Source organism: Telmatherina bonti (genome assembly GCF_933228915.1).
Source record: "Telmatherina bonti genome assembly, chromosome: 4".
Taxonomy (NCBI): Eukaryota; Metazoa; Chordata; class Actinopteri; order Atheriniformes; family Telmatherinidae; genus Telmatherina; species Telmatherina bonti.
The window spans coordinates 24,521,244-24,545,020 of NC_136622.1; the positions used below are offsets into that span (position 1 = coordinate 24,521,244).

Genomic DNA, 23,777 nt, shown 5'->3' on the forward strand with positions numbered 1-23,777 from the left:
TGCAGAGAGACAGATGCATCCTTCTCTGGTTTCTCTCACTGTGTCATTTTTATCACCTATGGGCTTTGGTGGACTCACTCAGGGCTCCTGGGTTTGTATAGGTCCAACCACATGGTTACCTATATAGCCACTGAGTGCTTGCATCCCATGTAGCCCAACTAACATATAAGCACTTTATAGAAAGCACCCATAAACCTCTGAATCAACTTGTGCTTTTCAGTTGACTGAAATTCACAAGTAATGGAAACACAGTCGGGTTCTATTACACTCTCTGTCAGAGTAGTGTAATGAAGCGGTTAGTATGGTACCATCGATTTTTCCTACAAAATTGTTACTCAAGCCCACTAAAAAGAGGCATTTTTAATGAAAGGCATTGAAAATATTCAGAAAAGATGTATAATACTACTCCTAGGCAAGGACTTTATTAACTGTAAAATTAGTGAAAGGTATATTGAGCAACTTACTGTGACCAAATGCATATAGGTTTCCATGGAAGCAGTCATCAAGCCCAAATTCCTTCTTCATCATCCTGTGATTAAGCACAGAAGACATTATTATCCATCCACAGCTAGAATGAATAATTCATGTATAAAAAGAAAAGGTTTAAAGAGACGGTCTCCTTAAAATGTTTACAAATTGACTCTGACCCAATGGTTCTGTTAGAAGTTGAAATCCATTAATCTTATACTCCTCCCAGCCCCCTGTGACTTTTAATCAAAACAATCCTGTCTATGCTCTTTTTAAGAAAAGCTGGGTATGATATCATCATGTCCTTCAAGTGATTGTTAAAAACAATGAGAGGCTTCCTTGGGGATGAAACTATGCAGACAAGAGAGCTGCTAACGAGAAGGCTAATTCACTTGGACACTAACATTATGATGGTTAGCATGAATTGGCAGCTCACTACAATCAAACGCTTGTCTGTGTAATGCTAAACTAGTTTCCACCGAAGGAGAGTGCTAATGAAACACCAAAGAAAAAACAGAAAACACACAAAAAGTCTTGGCTACAGTCCACAGTGGCTTTTGTTTAACTGAGCAGTTGTGACAAGCTTGATAAACTCGGTAGGGTACATCTAAGCAGCTACAGTATTGATGTAATGGCCTTTCAATGGAACATACTAGATGCTAACATGCTGTGAGTGGCTGTGACAAGGCCGGTAAATAGAGTCAGACCTATAACCACTCATTTTGCCAGGTTAAACACACATGCACACAAACAAGCCAAATACCATGTGCTACTTCTCATAAGCCTGAAGCGGGCCACATGTTAAAAGAAAGAAAGAAAGTATGACAGAAAGAAAGCAAGAAAGAAAGAAGAGCAACAATCTAAAAGAAATGGCTGTATAATTTAGCCTCTGATAAACCCTTTATGGCTGTTTTCTATTTCCTTCTTTAGCTGGTGCCAAGTATCTGGCTGTGGTGCTGGCATGCTTAAATGAGAACAACATGAACACAACATGTCCGTCAACCTGCACGTGCTCCATGCTGAGACACAGACCCAAAATGCATTTTAAGAGGGTAAATACCCTCCCTGTGAATGTCTCCTCCAATTAAATTTCACCTGTCCTTTGAATAGTTCCATCGCAAATCAAGTAGAAGACAGGGATTATAGCTGGAAGATTGGGATGTACTTGAAAACTCTGGCAACAAGCTATGAATGACATGCGGTTTGGCTCCTTGGAAAGTTTGTGCTTGTGCATCCACTATACCAGTGCTTGCATGTCCAATTATGTGTCCCAAATGCACCAGTTGTGATTGTCTGTGTTGACTCAAGGGCAAAAGCAGAAAAATGTACATGTGTGGTCACTGCTATGTTATTCATGGCACCAGCTGCATCTTGGAAAGGCATTGCGGTCTATAGGGTGTGCATCGAGACCTTCCTCATCATCATTATCATTATCCTCATCAATCATTCCTTGAGTGGTGTTCCTGGTTTGGTAATGCAGTGAACCACTGGCCTGGCCATTCTTGTACATAAAATTTGAAGTGGAAAGGAAGGACACAGAGGAAAATGTCAGGGAGAGGAAGAAGATATTACATAATGATCAAAAGGGATGTTAAAGGGGCAAAAGAGGCAAGGGATCAAGCAAGATTAGTAGACTGTAAAACAGAGGAAAGGTAAAGTAGCAGACAAAACAATTTGAAAACTTGATTAATTGTACATGCAAATCACAATTTCCTGATACACTGCTTATACTTGTGCACATGGTAAAGCTTGACTAATAACGTAGCAACTTTAAGACTATATTTTGAGAGTTTTCAGACTTTATATTAAAAAATTACTCGCAACAAGTCTACTGACTTTTGGTGACTAGCGTGACAGTTTAACAAAAAAAAAAAAAAAGAAAAAAAAGCTTTTTCCCAAGCAGTGCACAAATACTGTGTCTTAATATTGAAGCTCTCTTCAATATAACACACATAAAAACTAAATACACAACAAAGTGTAAAATTGGTTCTTGCAGGATAAAAAGCTGTTTTACAAGGAAATTACGGCCCATCTTAGAGTCCTAACAAACACTAGTGTATGAATCAAGATGTACCATTGTTTTATGAATGATAAAATGCTCACATACTCATTTCTGATAGATATTATTATTCCTGTATGTTTGAGATTTCTATAATTAAAAAGTACGTGAGTGTCAGTTAACTACAGATCCTTAGATTCCTTTAGGAATCAAAAGTTACCCTTAGAAATGCACAAAAGGCTTCAAATGATTCAAACCAGATACTTTGTCCTGAGAACTCCCTTGGTGTTCATAACCATATGTATACCTTTTAAAGTTATTAAGCACAGGGGAACCCCACTTAATGTTTGACTCTAATTTTAAAGACAACTTTAGAAATATTTATGAAGTCTATAAACATGCAATAGTGCATTCAAAATAGTTATTTATACTGAGTTGGAAATTCCCTGGTTATTAATCTTAAATTCACATACACACTAAAATACATGCACATTTTCATAATTTGGAATCCCCCCAATTACAACAATAGAGCTGTGATGAGATTGAATTACATTCAAAAAGAACGAAGCTTTTATGAGATAATGGTAGACAGGAAAATCTTCTGTTTTTCTTTGAAGATTGCTTTCTCCTTTAAGCGGTTTCATCTGAGAAGAAGGTATAAACAAATTCTCAGGTGTGAATCTTCATGTGCATCTACACACATACAAGCGAGCACGCGCTTGTGTGGACTTGGATGTTCGCAGAATACAGTCAGTGTGCTCAAAACAACAGTTTTGTTTTCTTTTTAGCTGTCTTCAGACAAGTCAAGCGTGTCCGCAGGGCAGTGTGGCAGTGTGTACCCAGACAGAAATTTGGAGGCTTGTATAAAAGTTGATAACATATAAACTAATCTCACATACTGTTCAGATCCTATAAATCTGAACCAGTCATTTGGCAGGTTCCCCCCTCAGGCTTCTTATCTAAATAATATGAATAACTCCAACTTGGCAGGAAGTATTGGGGTTTGAGGTAGAAGAGAAGGGAGACGGGAAATTTTATGCTGTCAAATCACACCACAACTAACTCGTGGTGGAGATGACAAAATATAGAACCGTGCCAACTTTAAAGGCATCAAGATGAAAGCCCACAACATGTCAACTTGTGTAAACAAGCCCGAAGTTCAGCTGCTGTCTCAAGGTGAGGTGTGTGACTGTGTGTGTGTGTGTGTGTGTGTGTGTGTGTGTGTGTGTGTGTGTGTGTGTGTATGTGCACATTTATATTGACCTGGTCCATAGGGGGCCTATGGTTTGCATGTGGGACCCCTCTTGGCAGATGATGATGATGATGCACATTTGCCGGATGCAAGTGGTGCGAATGATGAGGATGGTGTTGGGGATGGATGTAATCTTCTTCATAATTATCTGCAATCATCTTCATTCTACTTTGAGTCTGGAAAAAAAGAGCGAGATATGGATGAAAACAGTCAATTTAAAAGAAAGTGTTATTATCTGACACACAAGAACTTACACAGCCATTTATTTTCCAAACGGCACTTTTTGTTGCGGGAAATACACTCTAGGTCTGAGCATGCTTTGGCTGAGAAATTTTTGGATGATTGAAAACTATGTTGAAAGCCATCAAAGATGATAAAAAACTATGCCGCTAACAACATTTGACGGGTTATAAATTGTGTGAGTTGGAGCGTCTGATTAAAATATCATAAGTCTGTCAAATGTCATCCACATCGCAGTTTATAGTTTAATTTGATTAGAAAATCCCTCGTAAGTACAGTTAGTTAGTGTTTTGAGAAGCTCGAGGCCACAGGCATTCTGGCCCGCATCAAGCAAACTCATTTTAGATGTCATTGATTAAAATTACACCAAAATATGCATCTTTCTTGATGCCTTTAAATGGGTATGTCAGACTATGTGTCCATTGTGAGTGTGTTTGTGCATCATGTGTAAGAGTAGAAGACATAAGAGTATAGGCTGAAAAACATTGACTGTCAGAGACAAAGAGAGACAGGTTGAGTGGAGATTCATTTACAGAATCAGCTTTATTCCCTTAACTGTCGATACTTCCCCTGAGGACAAAACTGGATTGCACAGCAGAAGTTAGGATTGTGTAGGGAATAGAGAGATAACTCCTATGACAAAAGGTTGATGGTTTTTACCATAAAAAGTCATATGGCTTCCCAGGCTTAAATATAGCACAGCCGTGCCAGGAAGATGTAAACAGCCTGAGTCAGCTGTGAAGAGAGGAGGGAGATGGTGTTACAGTAGTTAGCGGCCTTAGGACATCGGTCCTGAGATAAGAAGCTGAAGCCTAATGACTGAGGAAACGAGCCAGTCAGGATCACAGGAAAGGATGTGTCTGGTATTAAAGAGGTTAGCAATTAGTTTAAATTGGAGAAGAACAGCTTAGATAAGGTGAGAACACTGACAAGGTGTTGAGAGGCAGAGAGAGACAGACACAAGTGAAGGATGGAAGGGGGTTCAGACAGACACCAGACCGGTAGTTAAAATTGTTAAAGGCTACTTTTAGGTGTAAAGGTTGTCCTGACCTCAGGTACTGGCATTAGCAGGTGTGACTAGGTGGGGCTGGCTACAGTTTAACAACCACAGAGCTGTAACCTGTCATTGATGTAGGGACAATAACTATCACAAACCATGCCACTGATCAAACTGTTATACTGGTACTTCATTAGGAAATATTCATTAGAACTCCACTGATCAGAATTTTACAGTGTTGTTTAATCATTGCACCTTTTAATGCACCTTCTCCTGTTTTCAAAAATCACTTTTAGCAGGGTCTCAGAAATCATTCTAACTGCTGCTGCGTATGTAATTAAAGTAATATAACTTACTCTTGCTCATCTGATAATACCATATTTGGAAGTATAAAAAGTCAGTACTCTAAAGCTGTGTTCATGTGTGTGTGCACATATTCAATATTTAATGACCTGAGACACAAACAAACATGAATGAAGTGATTAATTGCCTCCTGAAAAGTCTTGTTGTGAGGTAAGGACAGCCCACCATTGGCCATCCAGTTCATTCAAACACGTGTGCACATGCACCCACACATCAACAGAAAGGCACACTCATAAACTCCTTTCCTACGGACAAACTCTTGCATGTAAGTGTAAAGAAGGTGTTCACACATAAAATACCTATGAGGTGGAATGTGTGAGTTTTAATTAGTGTTAATTAGTAGCTTTGCAGAGTAAACAGCTTGCTAATGGCCTCCAGGCCAGCTTGTAGATCACAGACAGTTTACCAGACACAGGTGGCACCACTGGGGGAAGACAAGAGTAAAGCAGTTCTTCATTGAGGAGTTCTTCATTTCTAGGCAAAACAGTCTATATATCTGTGCTGTGTGTATGTTTTTGCAAGTGGATCAATGTGCAGCCGCTGGTGTAAACATGGCACTGATGACTGCTTTGCTCACAGCTGCATCCCAAACCTCAACACAAGCCCCCTCTGTAAATCACAAGCCTGCCCTGATTAGAGATGGGTTGCATTAACACATATGGACACAGGAAGCTGACAAAAAAGCCCTTAAACAAACAGGCTATCAGGGAAAGGCTGCACACATTTTGCAGCATTTATACACACTTGTTTGATCAGGTTTCTTTGTGTTTCTGTATTTGTCCATCATTACTGTGCAATCATAATTTAAAAAATGAAGTAGAGCAATGCCCAACCAGGTTTATAGATTAATCTCCATTGGAGGAAGAGTGTTCAGTATTTCTAAAAACACTGAAAAGAGGAATAGTTACAAAAATGGGACACCTCTTAGATTTCGCTTTTCTTTTCTTTTCGTAGCCTCACAGCGCCACGCTGATGTGTGGCCATTCATCACTTCGATGAAATACTCAAAGAATTGCCCCATGAGGACACAGTTGTTCTAATGCTCTCTTCAGGAAGTCTAAACACTACACCCTACAAGTGTGTCTGGATGTTTGTATATGTGTGTGTGTCTGTGCTGAAGAGAGCTTCTCCTTCAAAGGGAAGTAAACTCAATGAAAGAAAAGTTTGTCTTAGACGGGCTGTTTTACACTCATATAACCACACTCACATCTTAAAAAAGAGGGATGTGGAAAGGTCAGACGGGGCAATGTTATCTGTAAATCTATCTGCTGTCTCAAGATCCACTTTCTCCTATGAGATTTCAAGTCCCATAATTCTTTGGCATTTCCTGGTCCGTTTCTTTCCGCCATCTGCGATCGAAGACAGTGCCCTATGTTGACATCTATGTCAGTGAGACAGAGGACAAAGTCAGAGAGTGAACCACAGTAAGCAATGTCACCCCAACAGAACTTCTTGTGTTCAATGTTGGAAAAAAAAAAAAACATCACTGTAAACTTCAACCTGACCAGTCCTTAAGGATGTTTCTCCAAGAACTAAGATTGTTTCAACCTTATAGATAGATAGATAGATAGATAGATAGATAGATAGATAGATACTGCTAAAAAAATAAAAGGGAACGAGGTAGCCTGACTGCCATTAGGTACCGAGACGAGAACCTCAGACCCCTTGTGAGACCATATGCTGGTGTGGTTGGGCCTGGGTTCCTCCTAATGCAAGACAATGCTAGACCTCATGTGACTGGAGTGTGTCAGCAGTTCCTGCAACACGAAGGCATTGATGTTATGGACTGGCCTGCCTGTTCCCCAGACCTGAATCCAATTCAACACATCTGAGACATCATGTCTCGCTCTATCCACCAACGCCAAGTTGCACCACAGACTGTCCAGGAGTTGGTGGATGCTTTAGTCCAGGTCTGGGACGAGATCCCTCAGGAGAACATTTGCCACCTCACCAGGCGTTGTAGGGAGGTCATACAGGCACACAGATGCTACACACACCACTGAGTTTCATTTTGACTTGTTTAAAGGACATTACATCAAAGTTGAATCAGCTTGTAGTGTGTTTTTCCACTTTAATTTTCAGTATAACTCCAAATCCAGACCTCCATGGGTTGATACTTTTGATTTTCATTGATCATTTTTGTGTGTTTTTGTTGTCAGTACATTCAACTATGGAAAGAACCAAGTATTTATTAAAAATATTCCATTCATTCAGATCTACAACATGTTACTTTAGTGTTCTCTTTATCTTTTTGATTGTACAAATAATTGAGATGACAGTTAAACATGGTCTTGGGTTTGGGTATGCCATTCACTCGACATGAAATTTACAGACCAAATGGTAGAGATGGCTCAGGCAGATGCATTGTCACAATTTTTTCCTAAAATTCATAGTAAGCACACATTTTTTTAAACATTAGCTCCTAAAATGAGTTAACCAGAACAAAAAGTCAACTGAAATTGAAAGTTGGAAATTAAATTTAATTATGTTAAGAAGTGCAGCACCCACCAAAGTTTTCAAGGTACTCTCAAAGGTACCATATCCCTGCGAGGGCACATTTTAAGGCAGAGATTTTCCCTGGAACACTATACTGGCCTTGGTTTCTGTTGTGAGAATGGCAGGATTTGAGGAAAGAGACCCCAAACAAACCCTGGTTCTAAAGAAAAGAAGGTTTCTGGGGTCATAATAAAGTTATACACAGATTCCATATATTAAAAAAAAAACTTAAATTAGAAATTCCCACCTTTAATGAACAAGCAGATTTGCCACCAATCTCTGTTTTTAAACTCTCTTTTACTGTAGACCCAGGGGCCAATTCAGTGCAATTAGATTTCATCACATCATCAGGTGGACTATAACTGTTAAGTTACCCAACGGGAAAACATGACTCATCAAATGGCGATAAACAGATAATAGCCTTTCCTCGAAATTCCTCGAATGGAATTGCACCCCCAAGGAGCTGTTTACTGTTTACAAGACACAAATACAGGTTCACGCTTACATGCAGAACCAGCCACTGCATCTGTTGACTTTTAAATGTACCATCTTTCCCAAAAGCCCCAGTGACTCAGGAGGCCGTACATGTAGGCTCCCTGCTGTTAGCTCATTACTGTTAGCATTCAGGTTAGATCAGTCACTGATGTGGTCTGACCAGACCTTAATGACCCACATACCTTCCTCAGCCCCAGGTTATATTGAGAGCCAGGGCAGCATGGGAACTAGATGTGTTTGTCTGTGAGTAGGTATATACTGTTACTGGGATTTATGTCCATTTGGCCAGAACGCATTAAGAAGAAAAGTTTGCCAATGACTCACCAAAGACACCAGCATAAGTGTGTGACTTGACTGCATCTTTCCTGATTGCAACATGACTTTTAAGGGAATAGGTTTCCTCATGTGCTTGTGATTTGGATCATAGCTCCTGCTCTACTGCTTTGGCTTATAATGATTGAATGCAGCAAATGTGGTTTGAGGAGGGAAAGTGCATTCTGTTAACTACCACAAATTATTAACTTCTATCAGTTCCTTGTTTTAAAGTTCAAAAGTCTTGCCATAAGGTTGCCGTAATGCCAGCAATGCTTCACCTTTTGCAGCAGGTTTTAATTTGTGTCCATGCTTTGATTCACAGAGCAAGAGTCGGTCCTAAACTGCGACCAAAACACCAGTTTCTATTTGATTAATGATCATACCAGTATGAATGCTGTAAATTACATTCATACTTTATGGGCACATATAAATAACACGGTGGCCACAACTGGTGTATGTACCTGCTGTTTGAGCTGGTGCATGAGCCTGTCCTTTTCCCTCTTCAGAGCCATAACTTCTTCCTGGGCTTTCTTGCGTTTGGAGGACGATAACTCCAGCAAGGCGATGTTAGCATCCTTCTCACTGATGGCTGCCAGCAATGCCTGCTGCCTGAGGAGGTGAGAAAACAGTACGAAAGATTGTATTGATTAATAGAGAAAGATTAAAAATCAAAACATGTTTTTCACCTGAAGTGAAAATTCTCATTTTTAAAAAGTGACAGGTGTATGGCACACAAATACATACACACTGCACCTACACTGCAGCTGTTGGCCATTGTACGTACAAAAAATGCTATAGTTCACTCTTTCCAGAGCTCTTTAAACCCAGACAGTGATTCCACAGAAAAGAAGAAGATATCTTTGAAGTGGTCTCCTAAGTGCAGCATTGGGGATACCTCATTGTGACTCATGCCCATGTAATAGTGTAATGTACTCTATTAGAGCAAGCTGAGGAGGATATGACATCTTTTCACTGTCATTGTCGGTTACCAGAGTGTGTGTTTGTGTGTATCTATAAGTGTGTGCTGTGTACTGTGGGGGAGCAGTAAATGACTGTCTACAGGTGCAGACTAAACACACCACCAAACCTCATAGACAAACAACCAGATGCATTAACTTACCCCAAGAAGACAGAAAAGCATGACTTGGATAACGTTTACAGAGGAGATCTTTGATGACTTTCTTAAACTGTAAGCAGGATGTTGTAAATTCAAAACCGCGGCAAACACTTTGCCTTGCTGTATTTCTCAACGCGCTTAGAATCTGAAACATTCAGACAACCAGTCACTCCTCCACTACTTTCGTCTCGGACTGAATTGGAGCAGACAGTTATAAAATAAATTCCATTCAGTTAATCTTATGTTCTGGCATTTGCCTCTGCAATTTGCCTGATTTGTGAAATTTATGTCAACAACCACTGCAATAGTTTCTGAAGGTATTTTTAAGCCCAGTCTATGAAATTGTATTAAAAAAGCATTAACCCAGGATAGGAAGATAATGTTTGTGTGAGGTGAGTGGTAGTGGAATGGGGAGTTACAGGGCATTAAAAATACACTTTGGTCTTTATTAAAAATTGACCTGCACTGCAGTGTTTTTATTTCATGATTTAAGTCCCTGCAGAAAGAACTACATTGCAAAAGTAAACACTCCAAATTCAGAATAAAGTCATGCTGGCCTGGGACTCCACATTTTGTGTTTTTAATACAATTATCTGCATGCCGGATCTGGATTCTCCCATTCAAGGCCATTAATAGGTCCCTGTGTGATTGTGTAGGCTTGCATGTTGTGAGTGTATTTGTCTATGCATGCATGGGGGCTCTGACATGGACTGGAGAAGCTAATCACACCATTAATCACAGAGTAGGACCAGCATGACAGTTTTCGTCTCCCCACACCTCCACTGTTATTTCTTTTAATGAGAACACACATACTGACCTACATTATACTTGCAAGTATAATGTATCTCTAGACTGCGGGATTGTTCTGCTTGACCTGGCCACTGTAAAAATTCTTTAAGAATCACATCAACAAACTGACTGTTGTTTCATCTGTGATGAAACAACAGTGTAATTTTTTAAGCTTTTCTGCCACTGCCTAACAAACTAACCATGAACTGGGCATTTTAGAAAATGGTACCATAGCAACCATAGCAACCATAGTCACCGTTGCTTAGTCTTCGGGTGGGATACATTGAATGAAGGGATAATGCACAGAGTCATATATGGGCAAGGAATGTGGCATAATGTGACACAGCTCATAAACAGTCATTCAAATTTACAGCCTCAACATACTTGCAGGGTGGCCATCTTTACACCAGACTGCTAAATAATGTCCAAGCTGTCTCTCTGATACACCTCTTATCTATTTTAAGATTAACATCATACAAACGCAGCTTGAGGAAGTTAACTGCTAGAGTCAAGATACCCCTGTAAATTCCCTTAGAATAATTATTCCTGCTGTATTGACATTCATCCTATTAGGATTACGACAAAGTTTCGGAACATAATCAAAGCGGCAATACATAATTTGGAGCAAGATAAACATGGTAAAAAAGTAAGGGTCCTCATCCCACCACTGGAGAAATTGTTTTGGTTTTTTTTGTGTGTGTGTGGTTGATAATAGGATTTTAAAAGTTACAACTTCAAATATTACAAATATAAAAAACAAATTATAATTATGTTTATTTTTATTATGGATCTACAAACCACAGCTGTGAAGAAACTGTCAAAAATAGGTCACGAAATACAAATATGGGCATACAAATATGGGCAAAGAGGTGGAGCTGAAAGGGGAGCCGTGAGCGCCATGGCGGATGATTGACATTGAGCGAACTCTGAGCTTTCTGTAGCTAAAAGCTAACTGAGCTAACCCCGAGATAACGGGAGCTAACCAGCTAACGGAGGTAAGCAGGCTAAAGCTAAGTCACGTTGTTAACCGGCTAAAAACCACATTTGTTACTACTTTAAAACAGGCGAGTTAGAAAAAAACTTCACTCCCCCCACAGTTGTCATGAAGGTAAACCTGACCTATAAACCAAAAATGGATTTTTGAACCAGGCTGTAAACATGTTTATTTCTGCCGTGAAGTTGGCCTTTTTAACATGGGAGTCTATGGGGATTTGCTTTGTTTTGGAGCAAGCCCCTAGTGGATGAAGGGGGAACTGCATTTTTATGCACTTCCGCATAGGCTTCACTTTTAACTGCCAGAGGTTGCCGCTTGGTTTTGAGGCTACATAAGCCTTCCCTGCTGATGACCAGCTCCAGAGCATTTTATGTTTCCAACATAAGTTGCCACAGTGATACAGTCTGGTAGGAGATGAAGCAGCTTTGTGATGGTGTAAGTCCACAATAAACTGCTGTTCTTGCTTTGTAGTACAGTCTCTTGAGGTACAGACTCCTCAACAGAAAACTATTGATTGCGGCTGCAACTTTCCAGGCTCAGTGAAATAAAACCCTAAAGCAAAGTGGCTGCCATGCTTCTGCTCAAACTAAATTGTTTCCAGTCACATAGAGCACGTTACAGAGTCGTCTCCCTGTGGGTGCTCACCGAGCGGTGCTGCAGGATTCTGCTGAGCTATGTCTTCCTAAAACAATAAAAAGAGGCATTATTATGATTAGCCTGCTGGTAATCTTTTGCTCCCACATCCTCAGCCAGTGATTTTGTGTACACGGTGTTTGTGTCTCTGTGTGTGTAGGCACACACTGATTAGTATTACAAACAGTCTTTGAACCTGAATCACACTGGAGTATTTAATCACATCTAATTTGAGTAGCCATTTGGCCCTTAGTTGTAGAACACATTTGCTATGTACATCAATCTGGCAGACAGAAGTCATCTGTCGCACACATATGCACACACCCCACACACACAAAGATATATACATGTACTGTGTTGGCTGGCTGATCTGGAGTGAGTGGGTAAATCTTGTTTCTTTCCATCCTTCATGTCTCGCTGCTTGCTTAAATTTAACTTGACATTGCCTTCACAAATAAAGGATTATCCATATTTCCTGTCTAATTGAGAAAATGAAAAATATTTTTTGTTCCATGAAACAAAATAGTTAATAGTCTCTACAACAAATAAAAGAGAACTTGTGACAATCCTAAAACAACGTTTGAGCTGATTTCCCAAACCCTTTGCTCACATGAATAGTTGCATCTATATGGATGCACATAGTTCACATGGCTCAAATTTAGTTTCATCATTGTGGGGAACCATGAAGTCCTCTACTGAACAGCACTCGCTGAACTGACATCTTATATACAATGGGGGAAATTCTCAGTTCAGCCACAACATGTGATTCCAATTGAAACTTCATTGTTCTAAGGACATATTGAGACATTCACATCTTCAGAGGCTGGAGATAGATGGCTTAAGTACATGACCAAATGATGAGAGTGTTGCATGTGGGACATGAACAGGAAAACAGAATTGAATAATTAGAAGAAAAGAGGAGTTTTGATTTGGAAGACAGACAAAGATTTTTTCAGGACAATGATAGCAACGAAAACATAAAAAGAAAGAAAAAGAGGAGAAAAGAGAGTGATGAAGATATCTTGGAGGTGGGGCTGATATCTCAGAGCATGTGGGAGACTACCAAGTCAGGTAGATTTCTGGGCGACAAGGAATAAAGACGGGATCATGAGTAAGAAATAACACATGTTCACTGTTAAATAAAAGGGAAATATGAGAATTAGCATGGGAGCTGGAGGTGTGGAGGGGAGGGGGGAATGATAATTAACTATAAAAAAAAAAAAAAAAGAAAATATAATGTGATAAACAGAAAAGCTGGAAGCTTGACGACACATCCTGCCACCTGTGCTTTGTGAGAGAGGAAAGATGAGAGAAAAGTAGAGGAGAAAAGGAAGAGGGCAGCGGAGGTAAAGATTTAGGATTCCCAGCCTACCTTATATCAGCTCTGAGCTCTCCATGTTGTTATTCCTAGGCGTCACGGTTGAGGGATATGTGTTTATAATTTGTGTTATGACTTACTTGAAATTATGAGTGTGGAGCGTCAGTGGGACAGAAACAGATGCATCTGTGAGATGCCCAAGGGAACCATCAATACTGTCTACCCCTAACTGCACCATGCGCATGTTGTGCATGTGTGTGTGCACGCTTTTGCTCACATTTGGGCTTTCATGTCCTTATGTCCATGAGAGGGTATTTTGTTAGCAAAGGGGAGCCCACTAATGTCTCTTCCTTGAACATTTATTATGAGATCTTCTTGTTTGTGATCTTGCCTTTCCACCACTCAAGTGTCCAGCTCTGCAGAAACATTCCACTTTCATTTTATGGCCGTTCCTTGATTGTGAGTGTGTGATGGTGCAACACAAGTCTGGGGGCCCCTGACTAAGCAGTACTAGAGGCCTGCAGTGAGAGCAAGCAGAGGACATGAAAATGGGGCATGGTTGACTGACACTATTATTTATGATCTTGGAAAAGTGTGTTATTTACAACTAAGGAGGTAGGGAAAATGTCTATTTCCAACATAAAACACATGTTCACGTCCAGGTTTGGAAGGCTTACTCCAAATCTGATTGAACAAGTAAATCTGTGTTTTTAAATCTTAATGTGCATTTAAAAAAAATTATGTCAAGGTTTTAGCTAGCTTAGCTAGGTTAGCAGCTAACTTGCAGGCATTTGCTAAATCTACCTTCTACCAACTTCTTTCTTGGGAAAATTAAATGCTTAAATGATTTTATTTACCAAAATAAGGCTCATCCACACCAGCTAAAAACTTGTGGATGACTTGTTTCCTTGTCCTGAACAAATTTAAACATTACAAGCTAATCCTGAACAAGAGTGCTGCACTTTATATGCTAACCCTGAGCCATGCTTCCTGAGAAAAATCCATGACAGCAGATGGTTGTCTCAAAGCTAGACCAGGTTATGTGTGTTTTCACTTCACTAATAAAATATACAACCCACTTACTCCCCTCACCCCCACTCCCACACAAATGCTGTGACTGGTGGGTGGCGGTGGTGGCGGGAGTCTAATTGAAAGAGTATGCATCAGTTTTACAGCAACAAGAGGGAAAATACGAGGGGAAAAAAATCAACAAATCTGCCAAAACTAGCCAAATGTTTATAGTGGGAGCAGGGACGAGGAGAGATGGCTGACTGCTCCCAGAGATGAGCAGGACCAGACGGCCACCATGGCATTCCAGCCAGAGGGAGGGAGGGAGAGATGGAGGGACCCAGACAGAAAGGAGTGAGCCAGACCAGGTGGATGTTTGTGTGCGGGCATGCAGAAACTCAGAGATGAGGCAAATTCAAGATCCAACACAACCTAACTGAATAATATTAAAGGGACATTTCACATTTTGAAAGACATGTTTCTAAATGATAACCAATTACAACATTCTTTTGCGTACCTATTTGCATACATCCTAAACTTGTATTCTCTTTACCTTATCTAAAAATGCACATTATTACTGAAGAAAAAAATTATTATTTTTTCTGTCTTTTATGTTGAGCTGAACTAAACACACTGAGCTTTGTTAACATGCAGGTATGGGACCAGAATAACAACAAATCAGAGAATTGCTTGGAATGTTAAACTTCTCTCTTAAAGATACAGTGTGTAACAAATTTGACTTTTTATGATGAAAAATCAAGTATTACTTTAATAAATGCATATTTTACCAATAACAATCACATACAAATAAAAGCATTCCCATAAAGTGGGAATAAAATCAGTTAGCATAAAAAGTGTTATCTATTATTAAATAAGCCGTGGTGCTCCCAACAGAAAGCTGCCAAGTTGCATTGCCATCTTTGAATAAGGTAGTCAAAAGGGGACAAATGAGTTTTATCTGTGAATCCTTGTGCATTGTTGGGGGGAGGAAGGAGGAGAAACAAGCAAAGATGACCGTGGACGATTCAACTTTCTGTTTTCCATTGAAATCGAGGTCCATCCATAGTCTGCCTCACAAGAGGGAGGGAAAATAGCCAAGAAAAGAAAAAGAAACAGTAACCAGGAACAAACAAGTCTACTTTGTTGTTGTGTTTAAGAAATGGATTCACAAGGGAGAAGGACTTCAAAACTGACACGGAGGATACAGGTTTTCTGCTAGCCAGCAAAATTCATTCAATCCCACTAAAGTTTATTTTAGTGTTATGTTACAAACAGGACAGAGTAGTTCAGCAACTACTTTATCCTCCTTGAGTCAGATAAATTACTTATACAGTATTCAGTTCCTGTTACTCTTCACAAAAGTCATACCAGTGGGCAATTCTGCACTTCTTTCAGACGTATTTTCTCAGAGTTTGTTGTCATGTTTTAAATTTACTTCAGCTGATCTGTCATTGGGGATAGGGGTTCATGTCCTCCCTCTAGTCACACCATTTCACACGATGCCGTTAGCTATTAGCAGTAGCTTGGTACCAAATACATAGAGGGCATGCTTGTAATTTACAGAATTACGTATTGTTCTGTACCTCATCACCTGATGGGTGACAGCACTTCAACCTGTGCAAGATGTTGACATTTTCACATTTATGATTCTCCACAGCTTTGGTAGTGGTAATAACGTGCTTAAACCCTGAGGCGCCAGAGCTGACCACTCGGTTGCTTGCATTCAATAAGCGCACCACTAGATGGAAATCATTCTCACACACTGGAGCTTTAATACATCCAAGAAAAGCATGAAAGTGTTTGAAAAACCACTGGCCAGAATTATGTTCACTCTCAATTGCAGCTTTACCAATCAATGTCTGAAGATCGGTACAGGGTCAAGTGGATTCCTGTTGTTGTAAAAAAAAAAAAAAAAAAAAAAAGGGTTAAGAAATAAACAAGGCCAAGTGGAATGTCAGTGATAATGTCACAGGCATGTTTTTCCCTTTTGGGTGTTTCCATGCTTTCCAGTGTTTACTACAGTATGTGCATGGACATACTTGCTCCTGTGTAACCTCAGTCCTCTACATTACTGTGAGACAAACACAATCTAAATCAGATTAATCAAAGCCACTGTCAATCTCCAGAGCTGTCTGGATCAAGGTCTGCCCACCCAGGTTCAACCTATAAGGTAATCTCCAAACTCAAACCTCTAGAGACTCTTCCAATAGCAAAACGCTGCTTTTCATTTTCTTACATAGGCTTGTTTTCTCCCTCTTCCTTTTTTTGTCATCCAGCTGACTGATAATGTCTCCCCAAGGCAGAAGAAACAAGACAGAGAGGCTGTACTGTACCACACACATGTATGGCTCCCCTGCCTCACTGTCAGATGCAAGTGCAGACACACACACACAGATACACCAGCTGGGTTGTGTAAAGCTCTCTATCATGTGACAGAGAGGTAAGGGTCACAGAGTGGGTAAAATAGCTCCAGTAACATTACAGTAAAGAAAAAAAAAACCAGACGCAGGTAGTTGGGGAAGGGGGTCTTTGTTTTTTAAAAAAAAGACCTCGAAGTAGTCAGTATCAACACTGCTGAATTATGTCTCTAGTGTACTAGTTTAAGAGTGGTCAAAAGAAAAAAACCCAAAAATTTTAAGTGTGAGGATTTCTTTCACAATCTGTTTCATTTTTCAACACACAACTGTGGAGAATTTCATCCTCCTTAAGTCACTGTGTAGGAGAATAAATACATTTAATTCCTATATCACCAAATAACATCTGGTGTATTAGTTCAAATTTAGTAATAACGGTAATAACTTTTTTTTTTTCTTTTTGGGGGGGGGGGGGGGGGTGTCTGTGTGAGAGGAGTCAAAGTGAAATCCCCACTCTTTGTTGTCAGTGATGAAAACTGCGAATACCAGGACAACGTTTGCATTACGTCATTTAAAAAACAATCTTTATTGCCATGTGTGCTCTGCTGTTATCTTTGCCAAACAATTCATCACAAGCTCTTAGACAGGAAAGCAGCAGCAGCCTCCTGTCTTTTTCTCTCTAGCCATCCTCATTCCATCATTCCTTTTCTCTTCCTTTTTCTCCTGATCAAAGAGAGGCGCGACTCATCAGAGAGGAGAACAGCATCACCTCTATCATTCGCCATCGCTCTTCCTCTATCATTCTCTATTTGGCTCTGTCGTGCCCTATACTCACTCCAAAGTGGGGCTAAATATTAAGTTGAAGGAGGTTATGCAAACACATTGAAACAGCCATCCTTGGCCTAAGTATTACCCTCAACCCTTCAATTACCCGCCTTGCTTTCCTCTCTCCCCATTCCTCCTGTCTTTCCTGTCCTCCACATGGGTTCTCTCACTCTGGTCATCTAACTGCAGCCTGGAAATACAGCACATACTCATGACGTGGGGCCAAAAGACCTTAAAAATATCAGGGGCAGAGAGTACAGCAGAGTGGTGCATTATAACACATGTGCACACAGACACATACACTGAGTCACACAAAAAGCCATCGCCCAAAATACACACATACACACAAACCGATGAAAGACACGTCCAGAAAACAGTGGGAGAGAGTACCCCTGATGTATTTTCTCTGTGTTCCAAATGCAGGGCCTGGCGGTGGACCACAGCTGAACCACAGCCGACATGCGGTGGAATGAGAGTCAACCACACTCACTTCCTTTAAAGAAGCAATAGAGACACTCACACAGACATAAAGGGATCACAAAATCACACGCATTCACTCAAACACACATATGAACACACATGTTCAGCACTTTCCTGAATAACCCCATTACGACGATGGACATATCTGTATGGTCGGTTTCCCACTAAACTTTGCCAGACAATTACACAACCCAATTAATGTGGTTACTACAGCACGTATAGGACTTGACTCTGGGCAAACTGAGTGTGCATGTATGTGTATAAGAGGGCTAGCATGTGCACGCTCCTTTGGCTAGTATTACTTTCAGAATTATAGCTTTCCTTGGAGCTTGAACTGCTCTATTTCCCGTCAGTACATACAGGACACACAAGGTCACACTAACATTCACCCCCACACTTAATCACACAATCGCTTATTCCCAATAGTGAGTGTACTCTGACCACTGGTTCAGCTGGATACCAAACAATAACACCCACAACGTGTCATGTGTCCTTTGGTAAGAACTGTTTCTTTTGAAGAGTTTGATTGTATGTGTTTAATCTTTTTTGCGGATATTGTAATAAATTACGAAATAATTTTGACTTATGCCACTGCATCATGAACCCAAATGCGTTATATTCTTATCACCATGCTCATTGTGGTGTTTACCACATAATACTTGTGTCCCTGCATCGAAACAACAAAATGTCTACCTTGCCAAGCTTTTGTGTGTCTGTCATTGGGCCTTGTCACTTATACCTTTTTCAAAGGACAGATGCACCTTTGTAGCACATCATATGTGGTACAAGTACCAAAGAGCTCCAGAGCTCACAAGATGGGAATTAGCAGAATTGAAAAAGGTCCACCCCACTTTGTGCTTGATAATAATGAGCCCAGCATCATCACAAACAGTGCTGTCATCACTCAGCTGATTCCATGACCACAGCTTCATGGATGTAATGGCAGACCTATGCCAGACAGAGCCACTTCTTGCCATTTGTGGATTACAAGGAGAAACAGTGGGACGTTAATGAGGACATATTTTTTTCTCCTATAAAGTTCTACCAATCTGAAAAGTGCTACAGAGAACTGAGCATTCCGGTGGTGGCCCTAAAGTGTGTTTTTTGACATGTTGGTACCAGAACTAAAACATTACACTGTAATGATCATTTGCTCTTTTATAATTATTGGACAAGACAGCAGCATTAAGATTATGAGGAAATCTTGTAACAGTCATCAAAAAACAATAAAAAGACAAAAAAAAAACAAAGAGAAAAAAACAAACTTAGCCCTGGGTAGCAGTAAAACCTCCATTAAAACAGTGATTCAATATTTAAAGCTGGGGTAGGTAATCTTGATCAGTGACATTTTATTTTTACTCTGGGCGAAGTGGTTCCTCGTCCTGAAAGTAGACTGTACATTTTTAAATCATGAACAATAAGAAATATAGTTTACTGTAAATCTGTAAAAACTCTGGCCAATCAGAACGTTCGGGCCAAATTGAAGTTGTTCACTTCGTAAGCTTCTTCATGGCTGAGAAAATGCAGGAAGGGTTTCCCTGACCCGGCTCGGTTTCTCCTCCCGCTAAACAGCAAAGAAAGAGAAAATCGTTGGTAGAAAAAGCTGCAAACTAGAAACGCACTCGAAGAACGCGAACCTCCACCACGGCTTTTGAAAAATTCCTGGACCCAAACTGTGATCCGGATCACCATCACATTAAATCTGTTCTCCCTTTTCACATTTCCAACAACTTGTGAAAATTTAATTAAAAGTCGTCTATAACTTCTTGATTTATCTTGAACACAAACAGATAAACCCCCATATAAACATAACCTACTTGGCAGACGTAAGAAAAAAACCTTGGATCACGCAAGGAGCAAAACCAGAGGGGGAGGAGCCAAGACGGGATGCCACTTTCAGATCTTGCTAGTTCCCAAACATTATACCCCGGCTTTAAGTGGTCATAAAATTACTAACAAAGGCCAACGTCAGTGATATAGAGATTCCTGTAAAAGACATGATGCCCTAAATTTAAAGGTAGGAAATCCTGGAAAAATGGTTTAAGCAAGCTACATTTTGAAAATACACAATACAAAAGTCCAAACCCTTTTTGTGAAGCCATGCCTCCAAAGCACAGAAACACGTAATGTTTGTTCTTAAGGGATTGAAAGGGTTAGGGAGAAATGACAGTCGAGTTTGATAGACAAATCACCATCCAATATTTTAAAACCCCATAGTTAAAATACCGGATGATGTTTTCTATATCATGTAGGTTCCATATGTGACTATTTTTATTTTTTATTTTTTATTTTTTTTGTGTTAGAAAATGTCATGAATTGGCTGCAATCAGAGTGTAAAGGGGATTTTAAGCAGTCAGGTCAAAAATGCTCCTGGAAAACATCTCCTACCCTACCTATAAGGGCAGCTTGTTAGTAATGATTACTGGTTTCTGTGTCTGCAAATAAGAGTTTGGCATGGACTGAAAGACAATGCATGATTAATTCTTCACTTTTGGTGAAATTGTTCCTTGAAAAAAATAATAGTAAATAGGGTTAAAATGTATTGTGATACACAATCTCGATTGTTTTGGAAATGCCTTTGCCAGTTAAAGGCCATTCAGTTTCCTGCAAATTTCAGCCATAGACTGAGAGAAGAATTGGCTGAGAAGGGAATAGCCTGAGCATGGAGCCCACACTTATTCGAAGTCGCAGCATCTCTGGGATTTAAACTTTGAAGAAACCAAATGGTTCATTATTATTTATAACAACTCAAAATCATCTATGATTTTTTTTTTCATTCTTTTCTTTTTCTTCTTAGTTAGCAGTTGCTTATCAAATCAAATCAAATCAAACTTTATTTCTTGAGCACTTTTTATACCTCAGGCAACACAAAGTGCTTTACAGGATAAAATCAAGTCATAAGGATTAAAACAAACAGTGGATAAAAAGGCATTTAAAAAAAATAGACACAAGCTCTTTACACACACACAAGGACATAGAGCAAAGAACCCACCCACATTCCCCGAAAAACATCATTCCCTGAATACTGTCTCTTTAACAGAATTCTGATTAATAAATCAACTAAAAACATTCAGTAAGTGATAAAAATTCTGACTTGGTGCTGATTTGAGGAGACAATACCTTGGGATCCATCCACACCAGGAGCCAGTCCCCCGCATGCTCATAGGGGCCACTGCCACAGCAACCGCACAACTCCCAGGCAGCAACGGGGCCACCCCGCAGCTGTGAAGCTGCAGTGGTGGACCCCGCGCCACCCAAACAGCAGCGGTCATCATGACAACAGCCCCCAGACCAAACAAGCAGGGCCCCCAGCGTGCTGGATCCCCATAAGGAAAACACTGGAGTTAAAACCAGAAGATGAATAACCTTAAGAAGCAGTAAGAAATAAGAGCAACAATAAAAGAAAATATACATATATACATAGAAGGACTTCACAATAATGTATTAAAAATAAAAAATCTAATAAAACATTTTAAAAATAAATTAATTAATAAATGAAGTAAATTAAGGTAAGTAAATAAAGTAAAATAAAATTCAGTTAAATGCTAAGCTAAAAAGGTGTGTCTTGAGCCTCTTCTTAAAAACATCAACAGTCTTCGCAGCCCTGAGGCCCTCTGGCAGGCTGTTCTACATTCGAGGACCATAACAATGGAAAGAGGTCTCACCATATGTCTTAGTTCTGACTTTAGGAACCACTAAAAGGCCAGTACTAGAGGACCTCAGGGTCCGCGAAGGCTCATAATTAAAAAGAAGGTCGGATGAATAAGAAGGCCCAAGACCATTAAGGCATTTATAAACAAGTAAAAGAATCTTAAAATCAATCCTGAAGCGCACAGGAAGCCAATGCAGCTATTTTAAAACTGGTGTAACGTGTTCCCGCCCTCTGGTCCTTGTCAGAACTCATGCCGCTGAATTCTGTAGTAATTGTAAACTGGAAAGAGACTTTTTAGGAAGACCTATGCAATTTTTAACTACAGTCTGGCAAACTTGCAGATAAGGTAGAAGAAACAGTCAGGGATTAACAGCACTGAGAATAAACTGCAGGGGGACATCTCCCCTTTATAAAATCTCAAACCCGCATATGTGTTCTAGTAATGTACACACTGTGACAATGCATGGGTATTACTGTGATCTGATCCAAATTTCTCAACACTATTTAAAAAGTATTTTATTATCTCTGAAAAGTGGTGGAGGAATAAGGAATTAAACTTGAGTAACTGTACTGCAAGTACAAAGCCACAGGGACACAGATTGAGCACAAACACACAATGAAACACATCTGCAAATTATTAGCAATCGTCTGATTCCAACCCAACTTAATAGTTTCTTTTAATGAAGGATGGTAAAATCTAAGAAAAAAGACCAAAAAAAAAAAAAAAAAAGTTAAAACGGCTCTGCTTTGTGTTGAAACAGCAGGAAACACATGGGTTCTTTACAGTCTTCTACGCATACACATTCTGACCACATATAGACTTCATTAGCCTCGCTTTATAGTGCTTTAATAAGAGTGGAGAGGGAGAAATACATTCAAAAGAAGAAATTATAAAAGGAAGACAGACATGAAGTCTCTCTTGTACACATACACACACACAAAAAAAAAAAAAACCTCACAAACAGTAAGTTAGGTGAGGGTGCTGATTAGACGAGCTGAAGCCAGGTCCGGACACGTATGCTGTATATTTAAACAGATCAGTGAGGATCACGAGATCAAAGAGAAACATGATTACTACCTGGTCTTCTGATAAAAAAAACTCACTATTATTTCCCTGTCAGTACACACAGGAATACACACATTTGAGCATGTTCGCACACTCAAATGCACTTGAAGTCATGTGTCCCAGCATTAAAAGACACACAGTGATTTGTACAGTGGACGCACAGGTAGACTAAAAAACACACACTTACGTACACACACACACATTCACAGAGGCAGACATATACACCCACGCCGCTCTATAATCTAGGTAATTTGTACGTTGAAGCCAGTGTAGACAGATTATGCCTCTGGTACACTGTTGTGTCACTGAATTTGCTTGTTCACCGTTTGGTGTGAATTCCCAACAAAAACATCCCCTTGGTTTCAAAATACAGTCGAAAGTTTGTCATAATGGCACCTCTTGTGCTTGGAGGCTTGCTTGCATGTGAGTTGAAACATTTTATGAGGGTTTGAAAACTGAAGCTGCAAGTGCTGACACAAAAACACATCAGCACAAATGCATGCAAGAAACCAGAGGAGCGTGTGTGTTCTGATCATTGCAGCAACAAGTTACATTGTTCATTGTCTTATCGGTACAGCTGAATTGGTCTTGTGTTTGCAGTTCTCACGAAGGCGCTTATAAAGTATTAAGTCATGCAAAGATGATATTTACACATAAACACAGGCCATGTCATAAATGCTCAGCAGGCCCTCCCGCACACCTGTCCATAAATTCCAGCATACGCCTGGTTTTTAATAAAGAGACCCGTGGTGCTGTGCAGTTAGATGCTGCTGACAGACCCACAGATTTCCAGATAGATAACACACCCATCCAACCCTGTTCCCTCAGTAGATTACATCACATGTATATTAACAATGGCTTTGTGCTGAGTCTTTACGTTGGCTTCACTGCGTGCAGAAATGTTGAGGCCGGCTCA

At 39.9% G+C, this 23,777-nt stretch overlaps 1 protein-coding gene across 1 annotated transcript in view; it reads right to left on the minus strand.

Annotated features, from left to right (window-relative positions):
- Positions 1-502: 502 nt before the first annotated feature.
- The window catches only part of LOC306754921 (ERC protein 2-like), a gene marked incomplete at both ends in the record, with an annotated part of 113,241 nt that continues 89,966 nt past the window's right edge, over positions 503-23,777 (minus strand). Inside the window, 3 exons of the mRNA XM_079239089.1 lie at positions 503-529; positions 3,731-3,895; positions 9,087-9,230. Of these exons, the coding sequence (XP_079095215.1) occupies positions 503-529; positions 3,731-3,895; positions 9,087-9,230 (336 nt within the window). The remainder of the gene's footprint in view (positions 530-3,730; positions 3,896-9,086; positions 9,231-23,777) is intronic.